This window comes from Panicum virgatum, chromosome 3N, assembly GCF_016808335.1.
Source record: "Panicum virgatum strain AP13 chromosome 3N, P.virgatum_v5, whole genome shotgun sequence".
Lineage (NCBI taxonomy): Eukaryota > Viridiplantae > Streptophyta > Magnoliopsida > Poales > Poaceae > Panicum > Panicum virgatum.
Window position 1 is genome coordinate 58,846,428 of NC_053147.1, and position 24,414 is coordinate 58,870,841.

The following is a 24,414-nucleotide window of genomic DNA, read 5'->3' on the forward strand; positions in this document are numbered from 1 at the left end:
ACAAATCAATCAAATCCTTGAAGACATGTTGACGGCGTGTGCTATTCAATATGGCAAGAACTGGGATAAGTGCCTAGCACTGGTAGAGTTTTCATATAATAACAGTTATCAATCCAGCTTGCAAATGGCACCATTTGAAGCGTTATACGGTCGAAGGTGTCGAACTCCTTTGAGTTGGTCACAAGCTGGAGAACGCAAAATTTTTGGGCCAGATTTAGTCTCTGAGGCAGAGGAGAAGGTCAAAGTTATCCAGACTAATCTTAAAGTAGCCCAATCAAGACAGAAAAGTTATGCAGACAAAAGAAGAGATCCTTTACAATTCAAGGTAGGGGATTTCGTATATTTGCGAGTATCTCCTACTAGAGGTGTTCAACGCTTTGGCGTGAAAGGGAAATTAGCACCCCGATACATCGGACCATTTGAAATCATCGAAACTTGTGGACCAGTTGCCTACCGAGTTCGTCTTCCTTCTCAGTTGGCCGCCATTCATGATGTCTTCCATGTATCACAACTCCAGAAGTGCATCAAGGTACCTACTGAGATCTTTGAACCACAAGATATCGAGATTGAATCCGATCTATCCTATGTGGAGTATCCAATCAAAGTTCTTGACACCAAGGAAAGAAGTACGAGAAGAGAGAAAGTTAAAATGTACAAGATCCATTGGAATCATCATACCGAAGAAGAAGTCACTTGGGAGACTGAAAATTTTCTCCAAAGAAACTTTCCTGACTTTCTTAGAGCAAATTTAGGTATCCAACCTTTCCATTCCTTTTCTTCCTGTAATCTCGGGGCGAGATTCCTTTTAGGGGGGAAGGCTGTGTCACCCTAGGTGTCTGCACAGTAGTTGTGTATCTATTTTATGCATCATGTGCTTGATTGCTTGAAAAAGGATCTTTTTGTAAATATAATAGGTTATATGTGTAATTATGATTTTATGCAATGTCCTTTTTATAGTTTTATTTGAATAGGATGGGTGATTATAGTTTTTGTGGAGGGTGTTTTTGCAAAATTTAGTGCAATCATTGCATGGCAGGAAATCTTTCAATTCAGCCTAAGTTTAAAGTGAATTTACCTTGAAAAAGACAAAAGTCCTTTGAATTCAAAATCCCTTCTATGTTTTCAAAATTAGCTCTTTATACTTTGATCAAATCAATTTTTGTACAACATTAAAGTTGTAGATCTTGAAAAATTGAACAACTTACATGTTGGGCACTTTTTCATTTGAGCCCTAGATTAAAAGTTATCCTTGTTTTACAGTTAGGTCCCTAAAATTTTAGAATGTGCAAACCGGTCCTTTTCCCCTTCCTCCAGCCTGCTTGCCTGCTCTGCTCCTCGCCGCCGCTGTGCAGCGCCAATGCTGCCGTGGAGGGCCGCCCCGAGCCACCTCCTGCTTCGCGCTGGCGTCCACGCGTCGCTCCCGACCTCCTCCACCGCCCGTTGCCCTCGCGCTGGAGCCTCCCCTGCCGTGCCACGCGCTCAGACTCACCCGCCGGCCGCCACCTCGCCGCCGCCGTGGACAGCACGGGGTAGAGCCCGCCGCTCTCTCCTCGCGCGCATGAGCACTACAAGTACCCCAGCAAGCCGTTCCCTTCGCTCTTTTGCCATCTCCTAGTCCCCAGACCTCAGAACGCCGCCACCGCTCCACCCCGAACGCCGACGAGCTCAAGCCGCCGTCGACCCGCCATTCCAGAGCAGCTCCGCCCACGCCAACCCCACCAACAGCTCTGCCTCACCCTCGCGCACCTTCCCGACCACTTCTCCTCGCCCAATCCCCACTGGAACCACCCCGCCGCCGTAGCCGAGCTCCGCCATCTGCTGCTCGCCATCGACGCCATAGCTCCGGTCCTCCTCTCGAGCTCCCAAGCCACCCAAGGGTTCGCCTCGGCCTCCTCTCCATTTTGCCCACCCTAAACCTCGCCGCCGGTGACCCCTCTCGCCGGATTTGGCGGTCAAACCACCGCCCCCCTCTCTGACCACCGGCCAGGGACCTCGGGTTGAAAGAAACAAAAACCCGGGGGGTTATTTGAATAGCCGTAGACTCAAGTGAATAGTAGCAGCAAGGGCCTCTTTGTTATTTCTAGCTGTAAACTTTGAAATTCAATAGAAATTCGTAGAAAAATCGTAAAATAGCAAATCTAGTTGTTCTGGAATCCTTGTGTACAGATATATGCAGTAGAATGAAAATATGATGGATGTTTGTTGAAAGTTTTTGCTGTACAAATTGATTTGTATCACTAGGTATATAAAGACTAGTTGTTTTATCTTTTTCTTAACTATTGCTTGAAGCCATGTCTTGTAGTGAAATTTTTATGGTGAATTACTCATGTGAATATAGTATTGCTATAAAAATTCCGTAGTCAGTTCTCATTGTGTAGCTATTTCTTTGATTTAATGCTTGTTTAGTAGACTTTAATTATGATAAATAGTTTATATTGATGATAAATCCTGAAAATATTTATGAGTGTTCTTTTCGAATAGTTTAGCTTGTCCAAACGTGTGTGTTAGGTCTGCCTGGCCAGGTTAACAAATTCGATTCGAATCGTCTGCTTCTCACAGTTTGGGACTGCTTGATCCCTTTGCCACACAGAGTAATAAGAGCAACATTATTCTGATCAATTTTGATGTTTGCCTAAAGTTCTACCATGGTTGAATTGTAGTTGCTTACATAGAATGGTTAATCAACTAGAATCTTGGAAGCTAAAATTTGAAAGTAAGGACCTACTCTTTATTGCTTTTCAGCAAAAGGAAAACCAGAGCCTCACAGAACCTTGCATAGTCTAGTTAGGTGGGCTACGTATACCCGTTGACGGTTAAGTCTTGCTGAGTATTAGAATACTCAGCCTTGCTGTTGAAACCCTTTTTCAGGTATGAGTTTTGAGGACCAGGTCGCTAGTTTGTCTTGGCCCATGCTCTTTGCCTCCTGGCTGGTCCGTAGAGTGGGATACGTCTTCGGCCGGCAATGACCCTGACGAGTGATACCATGCTTGGACTAGCCTGGTATACTTTTGCGACGTGTTGTAGCCGTCGTGTGTTATCTTCCGCTGTTTAAACTCTGAAGCTTTACACTTATGGCTTGTATAACTATTTTACTAGGTTTGGTTATGTAATAACGGTTTGAACTGGTTTGTAATCACTACTGATCTTGTGTTATAAAATATGTGGTTGTAATATCTCTGGACTCGCCTTCGTGCGGGGCTATGCTTGTTCGATCCGAGAACCGGTGGTTGTATCGGGACGTTACCCGACAGACCAAGAATTGTTCCGTTTGAAGTGCGTTTGAGCCGGTGTTGTCTTTATGGTGATGGCCTGCGCACTTGAGCCGGGATAATTCAGGTGGTTCTTCCACAATGCCTGGCGTCCCTTAGCCGATTCATCTCACGCCTCGGCGAGAAAGGCTTGCCTCTGTATCGACTCCTGAGGAAAACTGAGCGCTTCACGTGGACCCCCGAGGCTCAAGAAGCCCTCAATAGGCTGAAGGCATCGCTCACTCATGCCCCCATTCTCACACCACCCATAGACGGCGAGCCCCTCTACCTGTACGTAGCTGCGACGACCCAAGTGGTCAGCCCGGTGATCGTTGTCGAAAGACAAGAGGAGGGCCATGCTCTGCCTGTTCACATGCCGGTGTACTACATCAGCGAAGTATTGTCCGAAATCAAGACACGCTATCCGCAGATCCAGAAGCTGCTATACACGGTGGTCTTGGCTCGGTGCAAGCTGCGCCACTACTTCGAGGCTCATACCGTCACCGTGGCCTCGTCTTCCCCTCTGGGAGAGATAGTCCGCAACAGAGAAGCCGAGGGTAGAATTGCCAAGTGGTCCGTGGAGCTGATGGGAGAAACTCTCACCTACGCACCTCGCAAGGCGATCAGGTCTCAAATCTTGGCCGACTTTGTTACTGAGTGGACGGACACTCAGCTGCCCCCACCGCAAATCCAAGCTGAATGCTGGACCATGTACTTCGATGGGTCGGTGATGAAAACCGGCGCCGGCGCCGGCCTCCTCTTCATCTCACCCCTCGGAGAGCACATGCGCTACGTAATTCGCCTACACTTCCCTGCGTCCAACAACATAGCAGAGTACGAAGCCCTCCTCAGTGGCCTCTGCATTGTCATCGAGCTCGGCGTCAAGCACCTCGACGTACGCAGTGACTCTTAGCTCGTCATTGACCAAGTAATGAAGGAGTCTAGCTATCACGACCCAAAGATGGAGGCATACGGCAACGCAGTGCACCGCCTCGAAGACAAGTTCGACGGCCTAGAACTCAACCACGTCCCGCGCAAGTACAACGAGGATGCCGACGAATTAGCCAAGATTGTGTCAGGGCAGACCACCGTCCCCCCGAACATCTTTGCTCATGACATCGCCAAGCCCTCCGTCGATTTCTAGGATCCGGCGGAATCGGGCCCCTCGAACGCCGAGCCCCCCGGCGGGAACCCCTCGGCGGATAAGGCCGAACCCATGGAGACCGAAAATGAGGCACCCTCGGAGGACGAGGGTGAGGCAATGCAGATCGACGAGGCTCCACTTTCGCAAGACTGGCGCGACCAGTACCTCGACTGGATCAACCGAGGGGTGCTACCCTCGGACCGCGCACAGGCGCGACGCGTCGCTAGGCGAGCCAAGTCTTTCATCGTGATCGACAGAGAGCTGTACAAGCACAGTCCCTCAGGCGTCTTGCAATGCTGCATCCCGATTCCCGAGGGCAAGGAGCTGATCCGTGACATCCACGCTGGCATCTGCGGTCACCACGCCGCACCACACACCCTCGTGGGTAACGCATTTCGGCAAGGCTTTTACTGGCCTACCGTGGTCGCCGACGCCACTGACGTCTTTCGGACCTGCGAGGGTTGCCAGTTCTATGCTCGAAAGATGCACCTCCCGGCCCATGCTCTGCAGACCATCCCCATCACGTGGCCATTTGCAGTGTGGGGATTGGACCTCGTTGGCCCGCTGCAGAAGGCGCTCGGGGGCTACACCCACTTGTTGGTGGCAATCGACAAATTCTCCAAGTGGATCGAGGCTCAACCCATCGGCAAGATTAGATCCGAGCAAGCTATTCTGTTCTTTATTGACATTGTCTTCAGGTTCGGGGTCCCGAATTAAATCATCACCGACAACGGCACCCAGTTCACGGGCAAGAAGTTCTTGGCGTTCTCTGACAGCTACCACATACGCGTGGACTGGTCGGCTGTGGCGCACCCACAGATGAATTGGCAAGTGGAGCATGCCAATGGCATGATCCTCCAAGGCCTCAAGCCAAGGATCTTCAACAAGCTGAACAAGTTTGGCCGGAGGTGGCTCACAGAACTGCCCTCCGTTATCTGGAGCCTGAGGACGACCCCAAGCAGAGCCACGGGCTTTACCCCGTTCTTCCTCATCTATGGCGCCGAGGCCATGCTCCCCACAGACATGGAGTACGGGTCACCGAGGCTCAAGGCCTATCGAGTGCAGCAGAACCAGCAAGCCCGCGAGGACTCACTGGATCAAGTGGACGAGGCTCGAGACGTGGCGCTCCTGCACTCCTCGCGTTATCAGCAATCCTTGCGAAGATATCAGGCGCAGAGAATTCGGTGCCGAGACCTCAACAAGGGGGACTTGGTGCTGAGGCTTCGGCAAGACAACAGGGGACGCCACAAGCTTTCACCGCCATGGGAAGGCCCATATATCATCGAGGAGGTGATCAGCCCGGCACGTACAAGCTGGCGAACGAAAATGGCGAAGTCTTCACCAATGCCTGGAACATACAGCAGCTACGTCGCTTTTATCCTTATAATTCCAAGCTATTTGTACATCGCTTGTACTCGTATTTAAAATTTCCCGAAGCAATAAAGGAGTATGCTTTACTAATTTATTTTTTGGGAACTTTCCGGACCCTCGAGGGCTCGGATACGCACGAACACTGAGGTACGCCTGGCTTTACCCTCGGCAAAGCCAAACCTCCCTCAGGGGCTACTACGGGGGGAACCCCCGAACGTCCCCGAAAATCGCCAATGTTTTTTTAGAAACATTTCCGTATCTAAGTTTCTCGTATACTTAGAAAGTGCCAATGCAAGGCGCAAACGACTAGGAAACGGGATCGGCTGAGCCGCGGGACCGCCTACGCCTCCGGGATATGGCATCCCTACTCACCTCCCTACATCCAGGTCGCTTGTGAACACAATCATCCTCGCCGAGGCCTATCTAAAACGCATACGAGAACACAAAAATGAAGTAGAGAAACAAAGGCTCGAACGCACAGAGGCTCGATGGGCCACACCGTCAATATACGATAACAAATTACTTAATCTAGAAGTACAATTATGACAAAGTACTAACTTATTACACGGGCTCCGAGGCCCAGACTTCCTACAGGTTATCATCCCCCCCTTGCGGGTCTTCAACGGCATCAAATTCAGCTATGGGGGGGATGTCAGCTTCAAGCTTCCTGGCCAGGACGGTGGCAAACTCCTCGGCGGCGGCGGCGGCGTCATCCACGATGGCTGACGCAGCATCCGCATCGGCGTCGGTTGTGACGACGTACCCCGATGACACCCTCTGAAGGTCCATAATATAGTGCGTCGAGGCCACGGCGAGGGCTCGCAGGACACCGAGGCGGAAAGTGCTCTTGGCGTGCTCGGTGATCCGGCCGCCTAGCGCTTGCACAAGCGGCTGGCCATTGAGCTACTAGACACGGCACCGTCCCCCTCGAGCTCCTAGCACACGCTCACAGCGGTCCGCTCCAGTTCAGCGTATTCAACATGCGCTGCCATGAGCGCAGTGTTGACAGCCTCCTTCGCCGCAGTCTCATCCGCCACTTTCTACCTCAGCTCTGATCAGAGGAACCCAGATAAGTGGTGATAAACTCAGATCAAATGACAATAAAATTTCGAACACTCACCCGCGATATTTTTCTGCGCCCCTTCCTGTTGGACCCGGGCGACCTCCTCGAGCGAGGACAAGGAGTCCTCCTTCTTCTTGAGGGCGGCCTCCGCATTCCGGATGGCCACCTCCTTTTCCTCGAGGGCTCTGCCCTTCTCCTCGATGGTCCCGGTCAGCGTAGCGACGGTCGCCTTCTCGCGCTGGAGCTCGGCCTCCTTGCCTTGGAGCTCGGCCTCCTTCTGCTGGAGCTCGGCCTCCTTCTGCTCGAGAAGCCGTCCTAACACGCTGCAGCTCGACAGTCTGTGCCTCGGCTTCCTGAGTCCTCTGCTCCGCCGCAACCCTATGGACGTCGCGCTCGCCGGCGGTCCGCGCTAGCTCCTCCTCTAGCGCCTACTGGCGCGCCCCCAGGTCTGTCATCTTGGTGTTGGCATCGATGTTCCGAAGCACCAGGTCAGCGTTGTGCTACCCGAGCCAGCACATCTGAGACTACAGCCGGGTCAGCTCGGCACTCTTTTTGCGTGAAATATCCTTCAGCCGCTGCAAATAGAAGAGCGTGAGTGAAACGCACAAAATCAAGACCAAATGCGAACGATTCCCGGGAGAGAGCCACCTACCTGACTTATCTGGAGGTCTGTCGTCCGGTGAAGCCCTAGGGCGCGGTCGAGGTGGTCCTAAATCTGGGAGCCGACCTCGAACTGCGATTTCCAGACCGCTTCCTCCTCTTGCTCGCTGCGGAGAAATTCCAAGGGGACCTCGGACTGGATGATCGCCCCATGTCGGGGCTCCTCGGACGTTCCCGTCGCCGAGTACCTCCTCGGAGGCCGACACGAACTCGTCAATCTTGTCGGCGGCGCTGGTCGCCGTAACGGGGTCGACCTCTCCTGAGCCCTCATACTCCCCGCTGCTCTGCGGCAGCTCCACAAATGGCACCACGTTCTCCGACGCCGTTTGCGCCGTCGCCGCTGCAACAACACCCTCATCCCCGGCCCCTGCAGGCTCTGGGACGTAGGTTTCCTCCACTGCCGGCGCTCTTGGCACCGACTCCTCCTCTGTGACACCCTGGACCCCAGTCCTCGGGGGCTCGGGGGCAGGGATTTCCTCCTCTCTTCGGCCAGCAGGGCACTCCGGTGCGTCCCCACCAGCTCCTCCTCATACGACCGGCTGGGCGGCGCTATCCGCGTCACCCCGACCGGCCTCAATTTCGACGTCCAGCCGGGCGGCGTCATCCGCACCGCCCCGGCCGGCCCCCTCCCCGGCGTCATCCCGAGCGACTGTTACAACGCCGCTCTGTCCGGCATCGCCCCCACTCTCCGGCGCTCGAGCCAGTTGGGCCTTCTGGGCCTCTCGAGCCATCGCCTCTTGGAGCTTCGCGGCCTCCGCCACTATGTCCACTACGGGCAGGGGCTGCGGCACCGTGTGCGGCATTGCGCGCGCCCCGGTCTTGAGGGCCTTGGTCGGCGCAAGCTGGACCGCATCCCTGGCGATGGCCCCGGAGCTAGGTAATCGGGGAAGAAGCATTGAAGTCAACAGGACTGGAGGGTCGATTAAACGAATATGAAGGATGAAATCAAGATCACTTACCCTGATCGGGCGCTCATGCTGCGCTTTGCCCTGTGCCGCTCCTCCGGGCTCGCGGCACGGAGACACCTCCCGAAGATTGACCTGAGGGCGTCGCCCTCGGATCGGCCTGGAGCCCCGAGGCTGTATGCGCGGGCGTCTCCGTACTCGCCGCGGACCCTCTGCCGCCCGTCGACACCGTGGGCGTGGGTGTCCTCCTACCCTATCGCCGGCGGGGGCGACCTCTGCCCCGTCACGGGCGTGGACGATCTCCCACCCGCTGCAGCCGTGGGCGACCTTCGTCCTGCCGCCGGTGTGGGCGCCCCCCGCTCTATCCTCACGGGGGGCGGCTCCACCAGTGATCCCGATGTGAGCCTCGCCTCACCCAGCGTCACCGTCATATCCTCGCCGCCAGCCCCTCGATAGACCGGCGGGGAGCCCGCGCCTATCGCCGCCTCGTCGTCGTCCGAGAAGTTGAGCTCGACGTCCAAGGAGTCCTCCTCCTCGGTGGACTCGGGCGTGGTGGGCCGCGGCTTTCCCTCTGCGTGTGCAATCTTGCACGCCTTGGCGTGCTCTTCCTTCCTCTTCCTCTTCCTGGCGGCGGCCTCCTCCGCCGCATCCTTCTTCTTCTTCTTCACCGCCTCTCCGTGCAGGCGGTTGGCCTCGTGTTCCTCCGGGACAGGGGTTTTGAGACGTAGCCCTTGTGGCTCACTCCCTGCAAACGCGGCCAAGTCAGGAACAAGAAGTGGGGAGGAAACAGTGCAAAATCGACAACGAATTGAAACTTAGACTCACCACAGAAAGGTACCCCACCTCGGGGCGCATCTTGATCTTCCAAAGATCCTCGGGGTTGTCGGGGAACTCCGCCACCGCACTCTTCGCCCTCCGGGTAGCGACATCATGGGGGAGCAGCACATTCGACGTCCTCGAGCCCGCGTACGGGGCCTCAGGGGTGAGGTCGAAAATTGGCAGGTTCCTCTCTGTGAGAGAAATCACCCTCTGCCGATGAAAGTTTGCGATGACGGCCGCTGCCGTCAACCCCTTCCTCGCCAGACGCTGCAATGCGTTGGTAAGCACCTCGAGCCTGGCCTGATGTGGTGGGGGTGATACCCCCCAGTTCCACTTCTCCGGCCTCTCCCGGAGCACCTTGTTGGTAAAGGCCGGGAGCCGGTTGCTGAAGTTGCGTAGATAGAACCACCCTCGGGTCCACCCGGCGTTGTACGTCCGGGTTGAGCACAAGTGGAGCATCAGACCGCCGGCGTGGGCGAACCTCTTCGGCGGGCCCCGCACGTTCTCGATGTAGAGCTCGCCGCGGAACAAATGGATCCATAGATCCCTGTGCGCCTTGATCCCCAGGTAACCCTCGCAGAGGGCGACGAAGACCGCCTCCTACAAGATGGAGTTGGGGCCGAAGTTGTGCAACTCCATTCTGTAGTAGTTGCACAGCGCCCGCATGAATCTGCCGACGGGGACGCCGAATCCCCACTCGTGGAGCTGCACGAGGCTCACGATGTAGCCGTTGGGGGGATTCGGCTCGGTCTCCTCCGGCCGCGGGGGAATCCACGCCGGCCGCTCCGAGTTGATGTTCACCGGCAGGAGCTTGTCGGCGACCAACTGCTCCAAGACCGCCACGGTGGCGGTGGACTTCCCCCACGGCAACGGCTCCTCGGTCCTCGCCATCACTTCAAGTCGGACGGAGAACATGAAAGGCTAGCTCAAGCAAAGGCTAGGGTGCGCCTTCTTCCCTCTCTCGCTCTTGGCTCTAGGTTGGATGCAGGGGAGACGAAGAAGGCGGGGGGAGGCGAGGGAAAAAGGCCAGGTAAGCCCAAACGATCCCCCCTTCTCTGCTTTTATTCATCGAGACGGGTAGATTCGCCGCCGCGGCCCGAATCCACCGCATTGAATGCGGTAGATTTTGCTGCCGCCGACAGCTGGGCCCCACGACCGCGGAGTCCCCCACGCGCGCACTTGGCAATAATTACGGCGCGGTAACCGACGGGTGCGGCGCGATTGTAGCACTATTCCATCTGTCAGCCGCCGCCCACACCTCTCCGCCTACCCGAGGCAGCCGCCTGAAAAGGCACGCCCCGCACCGCGCTACGCGTACTGGGCCACGTAGCCCACGACTAGAGGGAGACTCGCGCGCACAACCGGCGACTCCGCGCCATTTTAGCGAACCGTTACGGAATATTCCCCCCCGGGGATTACTTACCATTAAAGGAAATCAATTTCGAGGCCTCACTGATCAGGGGTTCGAAGCCTGGCCCATCGAGGGTTCGACAGGCGCCCCAGATCGCCAGAGTCAGGGACTGCATGGATATGCCATATAAGCTACCCTCGAACACGGAGTTTGAGACATCCTACGCAGTCTTCAAGGCCAGTCGAGGGTGCCTAGCAAAGGGATCCCATCGAGGGAGAGCATCGAGCCCTCGGACCCTATTGAATGGGTCCGAGTCCCGCCTAGCAAACTTTTGCGAGCGCTTTATGTGACGTGTCCACGGACCACGAGCCGACCCTTATCGAATGGGGCATGGACGTCCACTTGAACCACCCGATAACAGCTCACTGAAGCAGCCATAGCTCGCGGCCCGGGCATGGGTAGCATGGTGCGCTTCACCCCTCATCCCTGCGGAAGGGCGACGAGGGTCGTAATAAAAGTCGAGGGTCCCCTGAACGCCTTCACGCAGGCCAGGGCTTGGGGGCTCCTCGCATGCTGCGGTTCAGCCCGCACCCTCGAATGGATCGACAACCGACGATTGTGATGTTTCAGTGTTTAACCAAAACCCCACTCTTAACGCGCGTCCGCCAGATGGTTCAACAAGACCCCGAGTCGCTGCGCCAGCATGAAAAACGCTGAGGCCGGCTGAAAGGAACGCCGATGCCGGCTGAAAAGGAAGCTGAGCAGTCTCCCCAGTAAAGCAACCAAGCAGGGCGACGTTTATAGCCCTTGGACGAGTGCAAACACTCCTCCAAGGCCTCGGGGCCTACACCCGCGGGTGCGCTGACGCGCCCCCATGGAGGAAACTTCACACATTCAAGAATAAAATCCCCCCGCAGACCAGCTCGAACGCCCTCATCAGCACGACGGCGACATCCCCAGCGGCTGCGCCATGGTGCTCGAAGTGGCTATGATCTGCATAGACAACTCGGAGTGATCATCTCACTGCTTCTCCAGCGACGAACCCCGATCCCGGATCAGACTCCTCCAACAATGCTCCCCGGAGCACCGTTACACCCCCGCTGGGCAAAACCAAGACCACCGCGGTAAGCACCCAAGTCACGCCCTCAAAGGGTTAAGCTTCTGCAGGGCAGATGCTCACCCCTATAAAGGCTCGGGGGCTACTGTCGGGTACCATGATTAGGGGCACCCTAACCAGGGGACTAAAATCATCCTCAAAACACAAACACATGTTAGGCAACCGGGCCCACGAAGGCCTACAGCCTCCTTCCAATCCAGAAGAAAGGAAAGGACTCAAAGAAGCCCAATGCGCGGCCCACGTACACAGTGCGGCCCATCCAAGCCCCTTCGAACCTACGGGACGATCCCCGCCTCGCTCGAGGGCCTCCCGCCGAGACCCTCGACCGCGCCCCGCGTGTCCGCCTCGCTCGAGACCCCCCCTCGACAAAAAGGGCAAACCACCATCCGCCCGATCTCCCGCCGTACGGAGGCATTAAATGCCAACCACTCCACCGCAGCATTCGGGTCAGACGGCGTCAGGCAGCCACTCCGCGCAGTAGCTGTGACCGGAGTCCCATCCGCCAACTCCGATCACTGCTCCGCTATTCCGGACGCTGTGGCGACACTGTGAGAACCTGCGACACAGTGCAAAACGTGCTCGGCACTGCTCCAGCCACTGTGCTGCCAACTCCCCATACCTCCTTCGTATTTTCCCCTCCGCGGAGCTCTCGAACGGCATGGGCACGACCCTCGGAGGCGGCTCCGACCTTGACTAGGACAAGACCCTGGCCTGCAGGACCCTCGGAATGTCGCCACGCCACGCCTGGAGGACGATACCCCCTATAGCAACCACCACGCCGCCCGCTGGAGCTACAAGGACGCCGGCGCGATCTCCGCAAGGCTAAGGACGACGCCCAGGACGACTGCCACGCCAGGCGCCATACCCCGCAGTATTCTTTTTACAGTGCTCGACCACTGCACCCCCACGATTCGGGGAAAAGACGACGACTTCCGTGATCTCCCCGTACATGTACACCGCCCCTCCTTGTGTCTATAAAAGGGGGGACATGCTCTATCTTCTGGGGGGGATCTGGCAGAACACAATACTCAGCACCGCTCACAGAGCACATACGCTCTTCTGAGCCCCGATATTGGCACTCGCCTCAATCAGCTCCTCCTCTAGCAGAGACCTGGGAGCTTTCCTCCCTCTCTCGCCTCGCTTGTACCCCGTACTACAGACACCCCCGGTGCAAGACAGTATAGTGCTTTCGCACATCCCTTTGCTGAACGTACGGCCCCACGGCCGGAACCAGGATAAACTCGTGTGTTACTGTGTTGCCTCTTGCATCAACTATTTGGGATGAGAAATACACAGCATCATCACTAGTTGGTGCCGGACCACCGGGTCAGGACACCGACACTAATGAATGAGAACAAAACATCAATACTCCTAGAACTGCGTGCAAGGCCTTAATTTTTTTAAAAAGATGGAACACGCACGAGATCAAAGATATGGCTTGCACCCTTGAAAAAGGAAACAATGCCTTATACGCTACAAATTTGTGTTAGAGTGGATTGGAAACTATAGAACTAGCAAATTTTCTTCCAATTATATAAAAATTCCACTTAGAATGATATCTGTAGATGCAGATAGAATCGTCACAAGGTGTTAGTACTCGTCAGCAACCCCCCCTACCAACTTAAGCAAGCATAAAACCTCTGGAAAGGGACTAATCCCACTGGCGCGTGCTCATCAGCAGATAAATTCATATCGTAAACAAAATTTATCCAAAAACAGGTGGTAATGTGCATAAAAATCCCTCCATAGGTTGGACCCATCACTCTGAAGTCTCAACACCCACACAAAAATAAACAAAAAAAAATAGAGCCTCTAGAAAGTCTTCCGCGCGACCGCGGCCAAATTCTTTGCTCCCAGTCAATAAACCTCCTCTGACGCGCCTCTCCCGTTCCTCGCCTGCCTGCCTTCTCCACCCACGAATCCGCGGCCGAACCCTCTGTTCCCCGCCCCGTTCCGCCCGCCGGGAGCGCGCGCCTGCGAAGAGTTTCGCGGTTTCCCGGCGCCGCCGATCCCGCGCGCTCTCGCACCGCTGGCCGGCCGGCGCGCGGCGCCAGGATGCGGAACCTTCTCACGGTGCGAATTCCCCCGACGCGCCTTGCGCCTTCCCTGCTCTCGCGCCGCCTGGCTGGGCTGCGCTCGCGGTGTTCTTGCCGGGTTGGATGGGGTTTTTTTCACGGGTTGCTTTTCCTCGGACGGTCGAGGTCGCCAGGGAGGGTTTTCGGTTTCCGGAGGTTCTTGCTCCGGTTGTGGTTTTCATGAATTATGACTGGAATCGGCCTTGATCAGCTCTTGCATTTGTTTCTTCATGAGCTTTCGAGCGAGTATCAGATGATCTTGCTCGTGCCGCTGTTTATGGAAATTTTGGGGTTTCGCCATTTAATTTTCTTGACTTGATGAACTTCGGCGTACTTATTTATGGAACATCTGATATGCTGGGAACGTGCTCTGTTGGGATGATAAAGTACTTATTTTTTTCTCGATAAACTTGGCGCCAGTTGAGTTGATGGTATTGACAGTATTGTTTCCTGGTGTAGCTGCCCGTGGAAATTTCGAGTTGTTCAGAGCTTGCTCTGCTCGTGCGGTAGTACTATAGTTGAAAATAAATTTGATGCCCGAAATACTTTAGGCGATAGTATTATGATTATTTGGATGTTTCGTTTTTCTTTTCTTTTCAGCTTCCAGAGAAAGAGGTAGTTTCCAGTTTTGCCATGATCACTCTGTTTCTCTTTGCAGAACATCATGGCTTGAAAATTTCAATCTTGATATATGAAAATGGCATCGCCCTACTTTTCTAGTCAAGCTTGTGCAAATTCAAAGTCCATGTTTGACTTCGTGTCTAGGAGGCTTCTGCCACCGTGATTTTGTGGAAACTAGATGTGTATTCTGCAGCCTTATTTTTTGTTTCGACTTGACAGGACTCGTTTGAGCTCGGCAAGAGGGAGCAGGTCCCTGGAAATGTCGACATCGAGCTCGGGTTGCAGGCTGACTTGACAAGTTCTGCGCAGCCTGGTTTCGAGGGCTTCTTTGAACAGGTCACTGTGTTTCTTTATTTGGCAGAGTTGATATGTCTCCCACTAACAACATCTGAAGTGGTCAATAACAGAATAATTTGTGCTATCACCAAATTCAGGTCAAGGATATCGAAAACCTGCTCAATACCTTGACAAAGCTAATGAAGGACCTTCAGGTGACCAAATTGGAATTACTTTTTTTGTTGAATTATTTAAATTCAAGATATTGTGGTCAACTGTTAGGATCTGGGAATACCATATCACAGCAGTACTTCAGAGTCTGTCTGATGTATGCATTTCTAGATGCTGTTTCATCTAAGACTCTCAATTTATGCAGAACTCAAATGAGGAGTCCAAAGTTGTCACGAAGGCATCTGCGATGAAAGGTACCATATCGGATATTGGTTCTTTTCTGCATGTAGAACAGCATAGGTATTTTCTTCGCCCAGTGTTGCATCACTAGTGTGTTTTTTGTTTCTTTGCATTTTGTAGAGGTTAAAAAGCGCATGGAGAAGGATGTCAATGAGGTGACGAAGGTTGCACGTTTGGCAAAATCAAAAGTAGAGCAACTGAACAAAGATGTTAGTTCCCAGCCGTCCTGACACTTTTTTATACTAATACATTATACATGTGATGTACTTACATGGATAGTCAGTTATGGCTGCTAATAGATTTCACCATCTATACTATTGTGTGCTGATTTCCTTTCTCCAGAACGATGCAAACAGACAAAAGCCAGGATTTGGCAAGGGATCAGGTGTGGACCGATCCCGGACAGCAACAACTGTGTAAGGCCCCTGTGATTATTCCTTTGCTACACATTGCCCTCTTGAGCTATTCTTGATTGGTTGGTAATCTTGTTGCAGTGCTTTGACAAAGAGGTTGAGAGAACGTATATTGGAGTTTCAGGTACCTCCTTTTAACTTTGCATTTCACTTTTGTTCAGATTGTACATGCTAAACTTGTTTTCTGAACACACGTTTGCCAGTTATTTTGTGTCTGTACAACATTTAATCTGATGAAGCTTGAAAAGGAGCTAAAATGACAGTTTATGCAACTTAAAGATTATAAATGTCTGTTTGTAAATTGGAATGTGAATTTAATATGAGATGTATGTACAGACATTAAGAGAAGAAATTCAGAAGGAATACCGCGATGTAGTGGAGCGCCGTGTTTTCACTGGTCTGTTTTCTCAAACTCTGTAACACTGTTTAACTCGGTGCAGTTCAGTTTCATCTTAATCTCAATTACTGCATTCATTCGTTGTGCAAAACATCCAAATGAACAGTTACTGGCGAGCGTGCTGACAAAGAGGTAAGAATTTTCATATAACCTTTTACTTCAAGTCGTCACCGTTAGGAAATCCACACACGCCTTGTTTCTAACACGGAGTCAAAATTTCAGACTATCGATAAGCTGATAGAAACAGGCGACGGCGAGCAGATCTTTCAGAGAGCAATTCAGGAGCAAGGGCGAGGAAGGGTACTAGCTCTTTTGGCCCGTGCAACTGCAAGAATTGCAGCCTGGATGCTGACAAAGCTGGATTGTCTTACCTAAATTTCACACTTTTGCAGGTGCTGGACACACTGCAGGAGATCCAGGAGCGACACGATGCAGTGAAAGAGATTGAGAAGAAGCTTCATGATCTGCATCAGGTAATGAATGGCCAATCCTCCACATTCAGGTTTCAAGGACTCGCTGCTTTTACCAGGTATAAAATGCTCCTGAATGCAGATTTTCGTCGACTTGTCTGTCTTGGTCGAAGCTCATGGAGAGATGCTGGACAACATTGAGACACAGGTATGGTGATTAGTGCTTGTCACTGATATATTGTTATTTTGGGGAACGTACAGCACGGAATTATTGGTACCATACTCATTGCAAGATTCAGGCTGTTCTGACTTCTGATGTTCTCTGCTCAGGTCACAAGTGCAGATGAGCATATTAAGACCGGAACAAACTTTCTCCAGAAAGCGAAGAAGCTGCAGAAGAACACACGAAAATGGACCTGCATAGCGATAATCATCCTCCTGATAATCGTACTTGTCATCATCCTCTCCCTAAAGCCGTGGAATTGGGGGAAGTAGATAGATAAGCAGCATCCAAGAAGCATAATTATCATTTTGGTTTTTGTTGGTGATGCATTCGTGTTCTAGCTGTGCATATGTGAGAAGGTGCAAAAGCGTCCTGTACATCGTCTTCAAAACTCTGGGTCTGAACTCGTTCAGATTTTGTTTGATTCAAATTGGATATATTGGGTGTGCAACTATTTCAATTATGCTTGCTTCAAATACAGATGACACCCACAGCTTGATATGCTGTGAGTATACAAAAAAAGCACCACGACACCAAAAAAAAACAGCTTCGTTTTATAGGAAAACCCACACCCAGCTTAAAGTCAAGAGGCTAGAATTGAAAATCAGTTTTTTTTTGTGAAAAACATGAAAACATCAGATTTGCCGTAAAAAATTGGTTCATTGGATGAGATCAGTGACAAGTTGGTAGATAAAGTGATCTATTACAAATGCAATCCTCATTTGTTTTACATCATCACACTTCTCCCAGTAAGCAACCGGGGAAGCAGGTTGCCACGTTCTGAACAGGCTAAAGCACCATTTCTTGAACTGGAGATGCATCTTCTCCCTAGTAAGCATCAAAAGACAGCAGAACCATTGAAGCCAAACATTACTTCCACGTAAGCAGAACCATTGAAGCCAAACATTACTTCCACGTACAAGCCCACTTGGCCTTCATTGTCCTCTGCCAAAACCATCCAGCAAACATTCTTGCATTCAAACAAAATTCTTCACAACCTCAATGAATTATCGGTTCTCAATGCTCCTCTTTCGGGACTTGTGTGTCCGTTCAGATTTCACCATGCTATCTTCATTCTTGAGTATTCTGTGTTCTTGTTCATTCTGCTCAATTTTGATGCTGCCATCCCTTGATCTCCTGTTACCATTGAAGATTTGAACAGAACACTTATTATCAGAAAGCTTGAATAGGTTGAATGTGTAAAAATAAAATTTCTAATAGTATCATGAAAACATGTGTGTGCATATCCAGACCCGTTGATTTCTGCTGCATATTCAGCATCGTGTACTGACAACCAACGCATGGATCCAGTGTGAGGTGGGATTAAAGATCCAGTAATATGACAATTCATTTCTGTATCCACCCTGTGATTGAACATCAGAAGAAAAATAATTAATCAATTTAGTCTCAGAATGTGGATCATCCACAAACCATTTCCCATCATTTCAACTATGATATAATTCACTTCTCAAGTACACATTACAAGGATGAGTTCAAGCTCATTTCAAAGTATATGATGCAATGAGCAGAAGATGTTGCTACATTGCTGAACCATGATAGATAAATTCAAAAGATACAATCTTGTATCTAACATGTTATTATGTGCTGTTGTAACACAATCGCATGTTTTAGGGCATCACTCACAATCACACCAGAGGGAGAGGGGGGGGGGGGGCACTAGCAATCATGCTACCATAGTACACAGGCACATAGATGCGTGAGCAACATATAGATGGTGCAACTAACATGGGAAAAAAATACAGATGGAGAAAACTGCAGGTATCTGACACCTGAAACGATATCTGAAAAACAAAAGGTTGAGAGAAACAATGTTAGACTAACAAAAAAGGGGAACAAGATCAGCCCATACCCTTTGACAAGAAACCTTATCATTGTTCCTCTTTTAATCACATGCTGTCTATCCGAGCGGCTCACAAATCTCCCCCCATCACTTTTCTGTCCAAAAGTCGAAATATAACATAGAAAATGTTATGGCTACATTTTTTATGAGACTGATCAGTTACGTAGAATATAACAAGATCTGCGCAATGATCTAAATTCTGAAGATCACAAACATGTAAAAACTACAAAGGACTAGTGTGCACACAAGTGTAGGAAAGTTTAAAAAAAAACATTCATGCTTCACTGGAATTGCCCATCCAGATGAATCTTTTGACAATTGTAAAACACCATCTATTAGCTTTAGATTCTTTCGAGAATAGTCCAATTTATTATAACAGAGTAAAGATGATCCTAATACTGCCATCAAAACCTTCGAAGATCTACTGTATAAAAAAACACTCAAAAGTCACAAGCGTGTAACTACAAGAAACAAGCAAACTTTAACCATCATAGACACATAATCATATACATATTTACAAGATATATCAACGAGTGAAAGCAAACAAATGCTAACATTCATAAACAGAAAACAAATTAAGAATAAACACAGTTTCTGCTGTCATATGATAACAAACAATTCCATGTGCTCTTCCTACTTCTATGGAGATATATTTCATTCAATGAAATTTATAAGGCATAGAAAAAAGACACTGGAACTAAAGGAGCTGATAAAGTTGGAACAGAACAGAGTGGAGTTTGAAACCATCATGGCAAAATAGTGTTTTTTTTCATCAAATCAAGCGAACAATTGTTCTTACCCTTTTGAATTTGAACTTTTCAGAAATATCATCAGACATAATGGCCACTGAGAAAATTCCCAATATAACAGCATGAATCGACCCCTTCCTGAGCATTTCTACCTTCCCTTCTGAAGTTAGCAAACAACTAAACATCAGAGCTACGCATTTCAAACTCGTTGCCAGGCTAATATATATATTTTCATCACACAAGATATGAAAGCAGATAAGCCGTTAACAAAAGCGCTGATAGGCTTTGTTTTTACAGTGGTGTGCCAAAAAATAAAGCAACTTACCCAGGATCATGTCCGGCTTGGGAGAGAAGACCAGCAGGCTCGAATGCACGCGGACGCCAAAGTACGGTACCAAGCCATTCAGGATTTTAGCTCTTAGGATTTTAGGTCTTAGGATTTTGACCTTCTTAACCTTCTTCTTACCCTCGACTTCTCCTTTATTGTCCTTGTTATCCTCGTCCTTGTTATCCTCGTCGACTAATTTAGTGTTATGAGCCAGCAACACGCCATCAAAGCGCTCTTCGTACCTGTGTCGTAAAAGAGGATGATCCAAAATTGACCGCAGAATTCTGAAACTTGCCACGCCCCAAAAGGGAAAATAAAAAAAAATGCAAGAAAGCACGGAGCAGGATGGCCCGTGGATGGCAGGCCCTACAGTTCATGGTAATCCCCCTCGAAACTTGTCATCGTGCAGATTGGATATGCGGACACTAAGTCAAATAGCATAATCTAGTATCTAGTATCCCGCCTATCGATTTGCTCTGGAGCTCGAGCTCGTAAGCAACCAGAGCGGCGGAATCTACCGCGCCCCAAATCGGCGCGTACCGGCGTTGCTACGCTACGAGGGGGCGGGGTCCTGGTTCAGGCGAGTGCGCCGGTGCTGGCTCAGGGAGAGGGGGAGGGAAAGGGAAAGGGGGGGGCACGCACGAGAAGAGGAGCGCGCTGAGCTGGCGGGCGACGGCGCGGCGGACGTCGGCGGCGTTGGAGGGGTGCAAGTAGACCGTGAGCTCCGCCTCCGCCTCCCGGAGCGCCTCCATCGCGGGCGGCGGGGAGAACCCTAAACCCTAGTGGGCGGCGGCGGCGGCGCGAGGGCAGTGGAGGGAGGGAAGGGGACTCGGGGAGAGGCGCGGCGAGAGCGAGACTGACCTGTGGGGTCGTCGGGGTGCGCGAGCCTGTTTCTTGCAATTTTGTTAGAAAAACAAGGGTAAAAGTCTACGTAACCCCCTCAACTATTGGAACTGGACTACTTAACCTCCCAAACAATAAAACCGGTTATTTTACCCTCTGAACTTTCCAAAACCGGCCAAATAACCCCCAAGACGGTTTTGGAGGGTGGTTTTGTCTTTTTCTTTTTTATTTATTTCAGCTGAATCTTTGAAAAATCATAACAAATCACAAAAAAATTAAAAAATTGAAAATCAAATTTTGTTGGACTCTACATGAGTAGATCCACACAGTAAACATATAATATTGTTTGCTTTCATATAAAATTTTTGTTGTAGATTTAGATATATGTTTTTTCTGTAATTAAATAGAATAATTCTTAGATGCATTTTTCATGGTCCAATTGTGGTGAAATTTTTATGGTGGCTAACTATTGTATGCTTGAACTCTAGTAAAAACTTCATACTCATTGGATCATGTATACCTTTGTTATAAATTTATTTATATTCATGCTGGTTAAATTTAAATAAATCTATAACTAAATTATACATAATCCAATGAGTATGAAATTTTTACTAAAGTTCAAACATACAATAATTATTCCACCATAAAAATTTCACTACAATTGGACAATGAAAATTGCATATATGAATTATTTACATTAATTGCAAAAAGTATAGATCTAAATCTACAACAAAAAATTTGTACTAAATCATACCATATTATATGTTCACTATGTAGATGTACTCATGTAGAGTCCAACAAAATTGGATTTACAATTTTTTAGATTTTTCTGTGATTTATTATGATTTTTCAAAGATTCAGCTGAAATAAATAAAAAAGAAAAAGACAAAACCACCCTCCAAAACCGCCTTGGGGTAATTTGGCCGGTTTTGGAAAGTTCAGGGGGTAGAATAACCGGTTTTGCAGTTTGGGGGGTTAAGTAGTCCAGGTCCAATAGTTGAGGGGGTTATGTAGATTTTTTCCAAAAACAAGGCTGTTTCTTGCAAGACTGGGCCCACTGGCAGTGGGGCACCGTCGTCCGTGTATCCTGCCTGGCGTGTGAATGATGCTCGATTGCGCTGGGTTGAGCAGAAAAGCATTTGCCTTATTCAAAACGCATACTGTCATGAACATACAAGACTCAAAACAACAAATTATATACACCCCTCTCTCAAACATACAAGAGTGAAATCAACGATGCAGCTTAAGACCTCGTTCGTTTGCGTAGGATTCAAACCGCAGCCGGAACAGTTTTCCGATGAGGAACCACGGATGCGTTGGACGTTGCGGACCATTACAGTGGAAAGGAAGGAGATCTAACAATCATTTAACTGCAGGATCAAAGTAGGATAGCCACATTTTATCTACAAATATATTATTAACTTTTGATTGGCCTGTGTTTGGACTAAAAAACTAATGACATGGCTTCTAATGATAAGCAAAATAAGGGAAACTATTTAATAAGTAATTGCATTTTTTTAACAAATGGTTAGTTACATAGGTAAATTTAATACTAGTTTATGAGGTGCAACTAAAGATTTCTATGCCAGAACATCAATTCAACATGGCACAACACTCCAAAAACAGGTTGAGCAGTTATCATCATCCAAGGATATGTTTGGTTCGGCCCAACCGGCTATGGCTTTCAAAGAAACCCAAAAGCCAACCAAAGACTTTGGGTGTGACCAAAGCAACCCCCAAAGCAGCTTTCTCTCTATTCAAAACTGAAACATGTGTTGAGGTGCTTTCCCTAGTTGTGGCTGTAAGAAGTTTGAAGAAATCACCTATTGCCACTCTGTTGTCTTGACATCAACTCCTCTCCTTTCTATAAAGGTGTTCTCTGGGATGTTAAAGCAACACACATGGGTTATTCTTAGAAGATTGGGAATGGACAGCATGTCGCTTAGATGGTTTGGCTCTTCTAGTCTTGCCATCCAATACCAGCCTCTTTATACCATAGTTAATGAGAAAGAGAGCACAATTGTGGATTGCTGGGATGGAGTGAACCTTAAATTCACTTGTAGAAGAATTTTGTCGGCTTATGTGATGAGAGTGTGGGAAGAAATCCTAGGTATTACAGGTGCTATTAATCTATCCAAGAAACCAGATTCAGTTGTGTGGCCTAAAACTCTAACGGGTTTACTCAGTACATTCCCTTTATGCTGTTATCAGCTTTTGAGGGGTCCAACCAATCCACACTCCTGTGGTTTGGAAGCTGACTATCCCTCCTAGAATTCAGGTTTTTCTCTGGTTACTATGCAACAACACAGCTTCTCAATAGGGATAACCTTAGTAAAATATCAAGCATCTCTTCTTTGATTGCTATGTTGTTGTGAATACCTAGAGTGCTTGTTCCGAAATCTTAGAGATTTAGCTGTCGGATTTTGATTCCATTGCCAAAGAGTGGCTTTGCCGTAAAAAGCATTACATTACTAATATGTGCACCTATGCTATGGAAACTTTGGAAAATAAGGAACGTTCTTTTTTTTCATCGGCTAGTTTTGGTGGATGTGAAGATGAGGCAACCGGGATGTTAAGGGCGCGTTTGGTTTACTTCCCAACTCAACCTGGCTCGCTGCAGCGATGCAGGCTCCCTTCGGCCAGGCTTGCCAGGTGCAGCAGCCTCTTGATTGGTTTCCGTAGTTATGCAGCCATGCTCAGCACAGACATCGTTTGGTTGCTTGCACGACTAGCGCTCAACAATCTTTTCTCCTCTGCACGTTTCCCCAAGCAGCTCATTTCTGCACCTCAGGAGCCTAGCCCGGTGGAAACGCCCAAATCCACCATTTCCCGGGAACCTGGCTCGAGTGGTACGGTCGCATGAGCGTAGCCTGGCTCCGCCGTCCGCACAGACAAGCAAACACGGTGCAGCTGCACGCCGTCAGCCTGGTCACGGGGCAAACAGGCATCCAAACACGCCCTAAGAAGATGGAGGGTGCTGTGCAACGACTCGAAAGGTGCTCGCTTGGAGGAGGTCGTGGACGCTATGGACAGAATGACAAGAGAACTTGCACATCTCATCTAACAACAGGCGGATGTCCTTCATTCGACAACAAATGAGGAGATGCAGGAGGAGAAGCCAGTGGACTCTTTGATGCATGGCGCTCGTCGTTCTAGTGTTGATACTCCTATTCTATGATGCCTTGTTCCTTTTTGCTGACTACTAGCGGGCGCGCTTAGAATACGCAGATGGTTGCATTTTGTGAACGTTTTATTCTCTTGAGTAAAATAGGGGGAACCTTTGCCCTGTACGAGCCACCGTTGCCCCGTGACTGTCTCGTCTCCCCTCAACCATCTCATCTCCCCGCCTCATCAATGCATCCTCTCCAAGGTCGTCTCCCCATGGCGGCCCTGTTGTTGAGCTATGGATGACATATAGGGTCTGCTTAACAGTTTTCTCAAAAGCCATATCTACCCAACCGATTTTCTCACAGCCCACGCCTCAAAGCAACTTTTCTATAGCCCACAACTATTTTTTCGAAAGCCACAACTTAACTAAGCACACTTCAACCCTTTCCAAAGCCTATCGATACTAGTTATTAGATTCATGAAATACTAGTCACTAGTGATATTTTTCCATAACAAGATCCCCAGCTTTTATAGAAAGCATATAAGGTTTGGGTACAACGCGACGCAGAGCCATTTATTTTTCAAGCCTTCTTCTCAATGCCTCATGAATCTGCTACCTCATGAATATCACAGCTACAAATGTAGCTATGGTAAGGTGGTATGGGAGATCTCCATGCCAGGACATGAAATTCCCCACGACGCACAACACTCCCTGACAGAACCTCTTGAAGAGTTATCATCGGAGCCTCAACCTGGGAGGAATTTGTTTGGTAGCCGTTAAAAATGGAGCAATATTCATCAGAACCATTTAGCCTTCGAATCAATATTTTTCTGTTTTGTGAAGGATTTATTGGTTGCGCATCAAAAATGAAGAAGCTATATCGTCTCTGACTGACTTCTCTGAAACTTGTCAAAGCCCTGCGCCAGAACTTTGCACTGAGATTATCTCTAAGCATCCTGGCTATGGTGTTTCCTGCTATGAAGAAGCAGTTCAGCCATGGGGCAATCTCCATAGCCATTG

The 24,414-nt window shown here is 49.7% G+C and overlaps 2 protein-coding genes across 4 annotated transcripts; one reads left to right on the forward strand and one right to left on the reverse strand.

The window, feature by feature from the left end:
• The first annotated feature begins 13,517 nt into the window (after positions 1-13,517).
• LOC120666366 (syntaxin-132-like) lies at positions 13,518-16,967 on the forward strand. Its single transcript, XM_039946193.1, has 13 exons — positions 13,518-13,751; positions 14,594-14,710; positions 14,809-14,865; positions 15,027-15,075; positions 15,182-15,270; positions 15,404-15,477; positions 15,556-15,598; positions 15,811-15,871; positions 15,978-16,003; positions 16,094-16,171; positions 16,264-16,344; positions 16,424-16,489; positions 16,612-16,967. The coding sequence occupies exons 1-13, from the start codon at positions 13,734-13,736 to the stop codon at positions 16,774-16,776; spliced, it is 924 nt and encodes a 307-aa protein (XP_039802127.1). The 5' UTR covers positions 13,518-13,733; the 3' UTR covers positions 16,777-16,967.
• A 177-nt stretch (positions 16,968-17,144) lies between these two features.
• LOC120666368 (probable DNA-directed RNA polymerase I subunit RPA43) lies at positions 17,145-20,318 on the reverse strand. 3 transcript variants are annotated; one of them, XR_005671681.1, is made up of 7 exons: positions 20,085-20,310; positions 19,440-19,684; positions 19,165-19,274; positions 18,375-18,460; positions 17,758-17,868; positions 17,396-17,641; positions 17,145-17,359 (listed from the first exon to the last, which is right to left on the reverse strand). XR_005671681.1 is itself a non-coding variant. In XM_039946194.1 (6 exons), the coding sequence occupies exons 1-6, from the start codon at positions 20,192-20,194 to the stop codon at positions 17,512-17,514; spliced, it is 792 nt and encodes a 263-aa protein (XP_039802128.1). In that variant the 5' UTR covers positions 20,195-20,311; the 3' UTR covers positions 17,145-17,511. The 3 variants fall into 3 exon arrangements, 2 of the variants coding, with proteins under 2 accessions (XP_039802128.1, XP_039802129.1); XM_039946194.1 differs by having other exon boundaries at positions 17,145-17,641; positions 20,085-20,311; XM_039946195.1 differs by lacking the exons at positions 17,145-17,359; positions 17,396-17,641 and having other exon boundaries at positions 18,251-18,460; positions 20,085-20,318.
• Between the last annotated feature and the right edge of the window lie 4,096 nt (positions 20,319-24,414).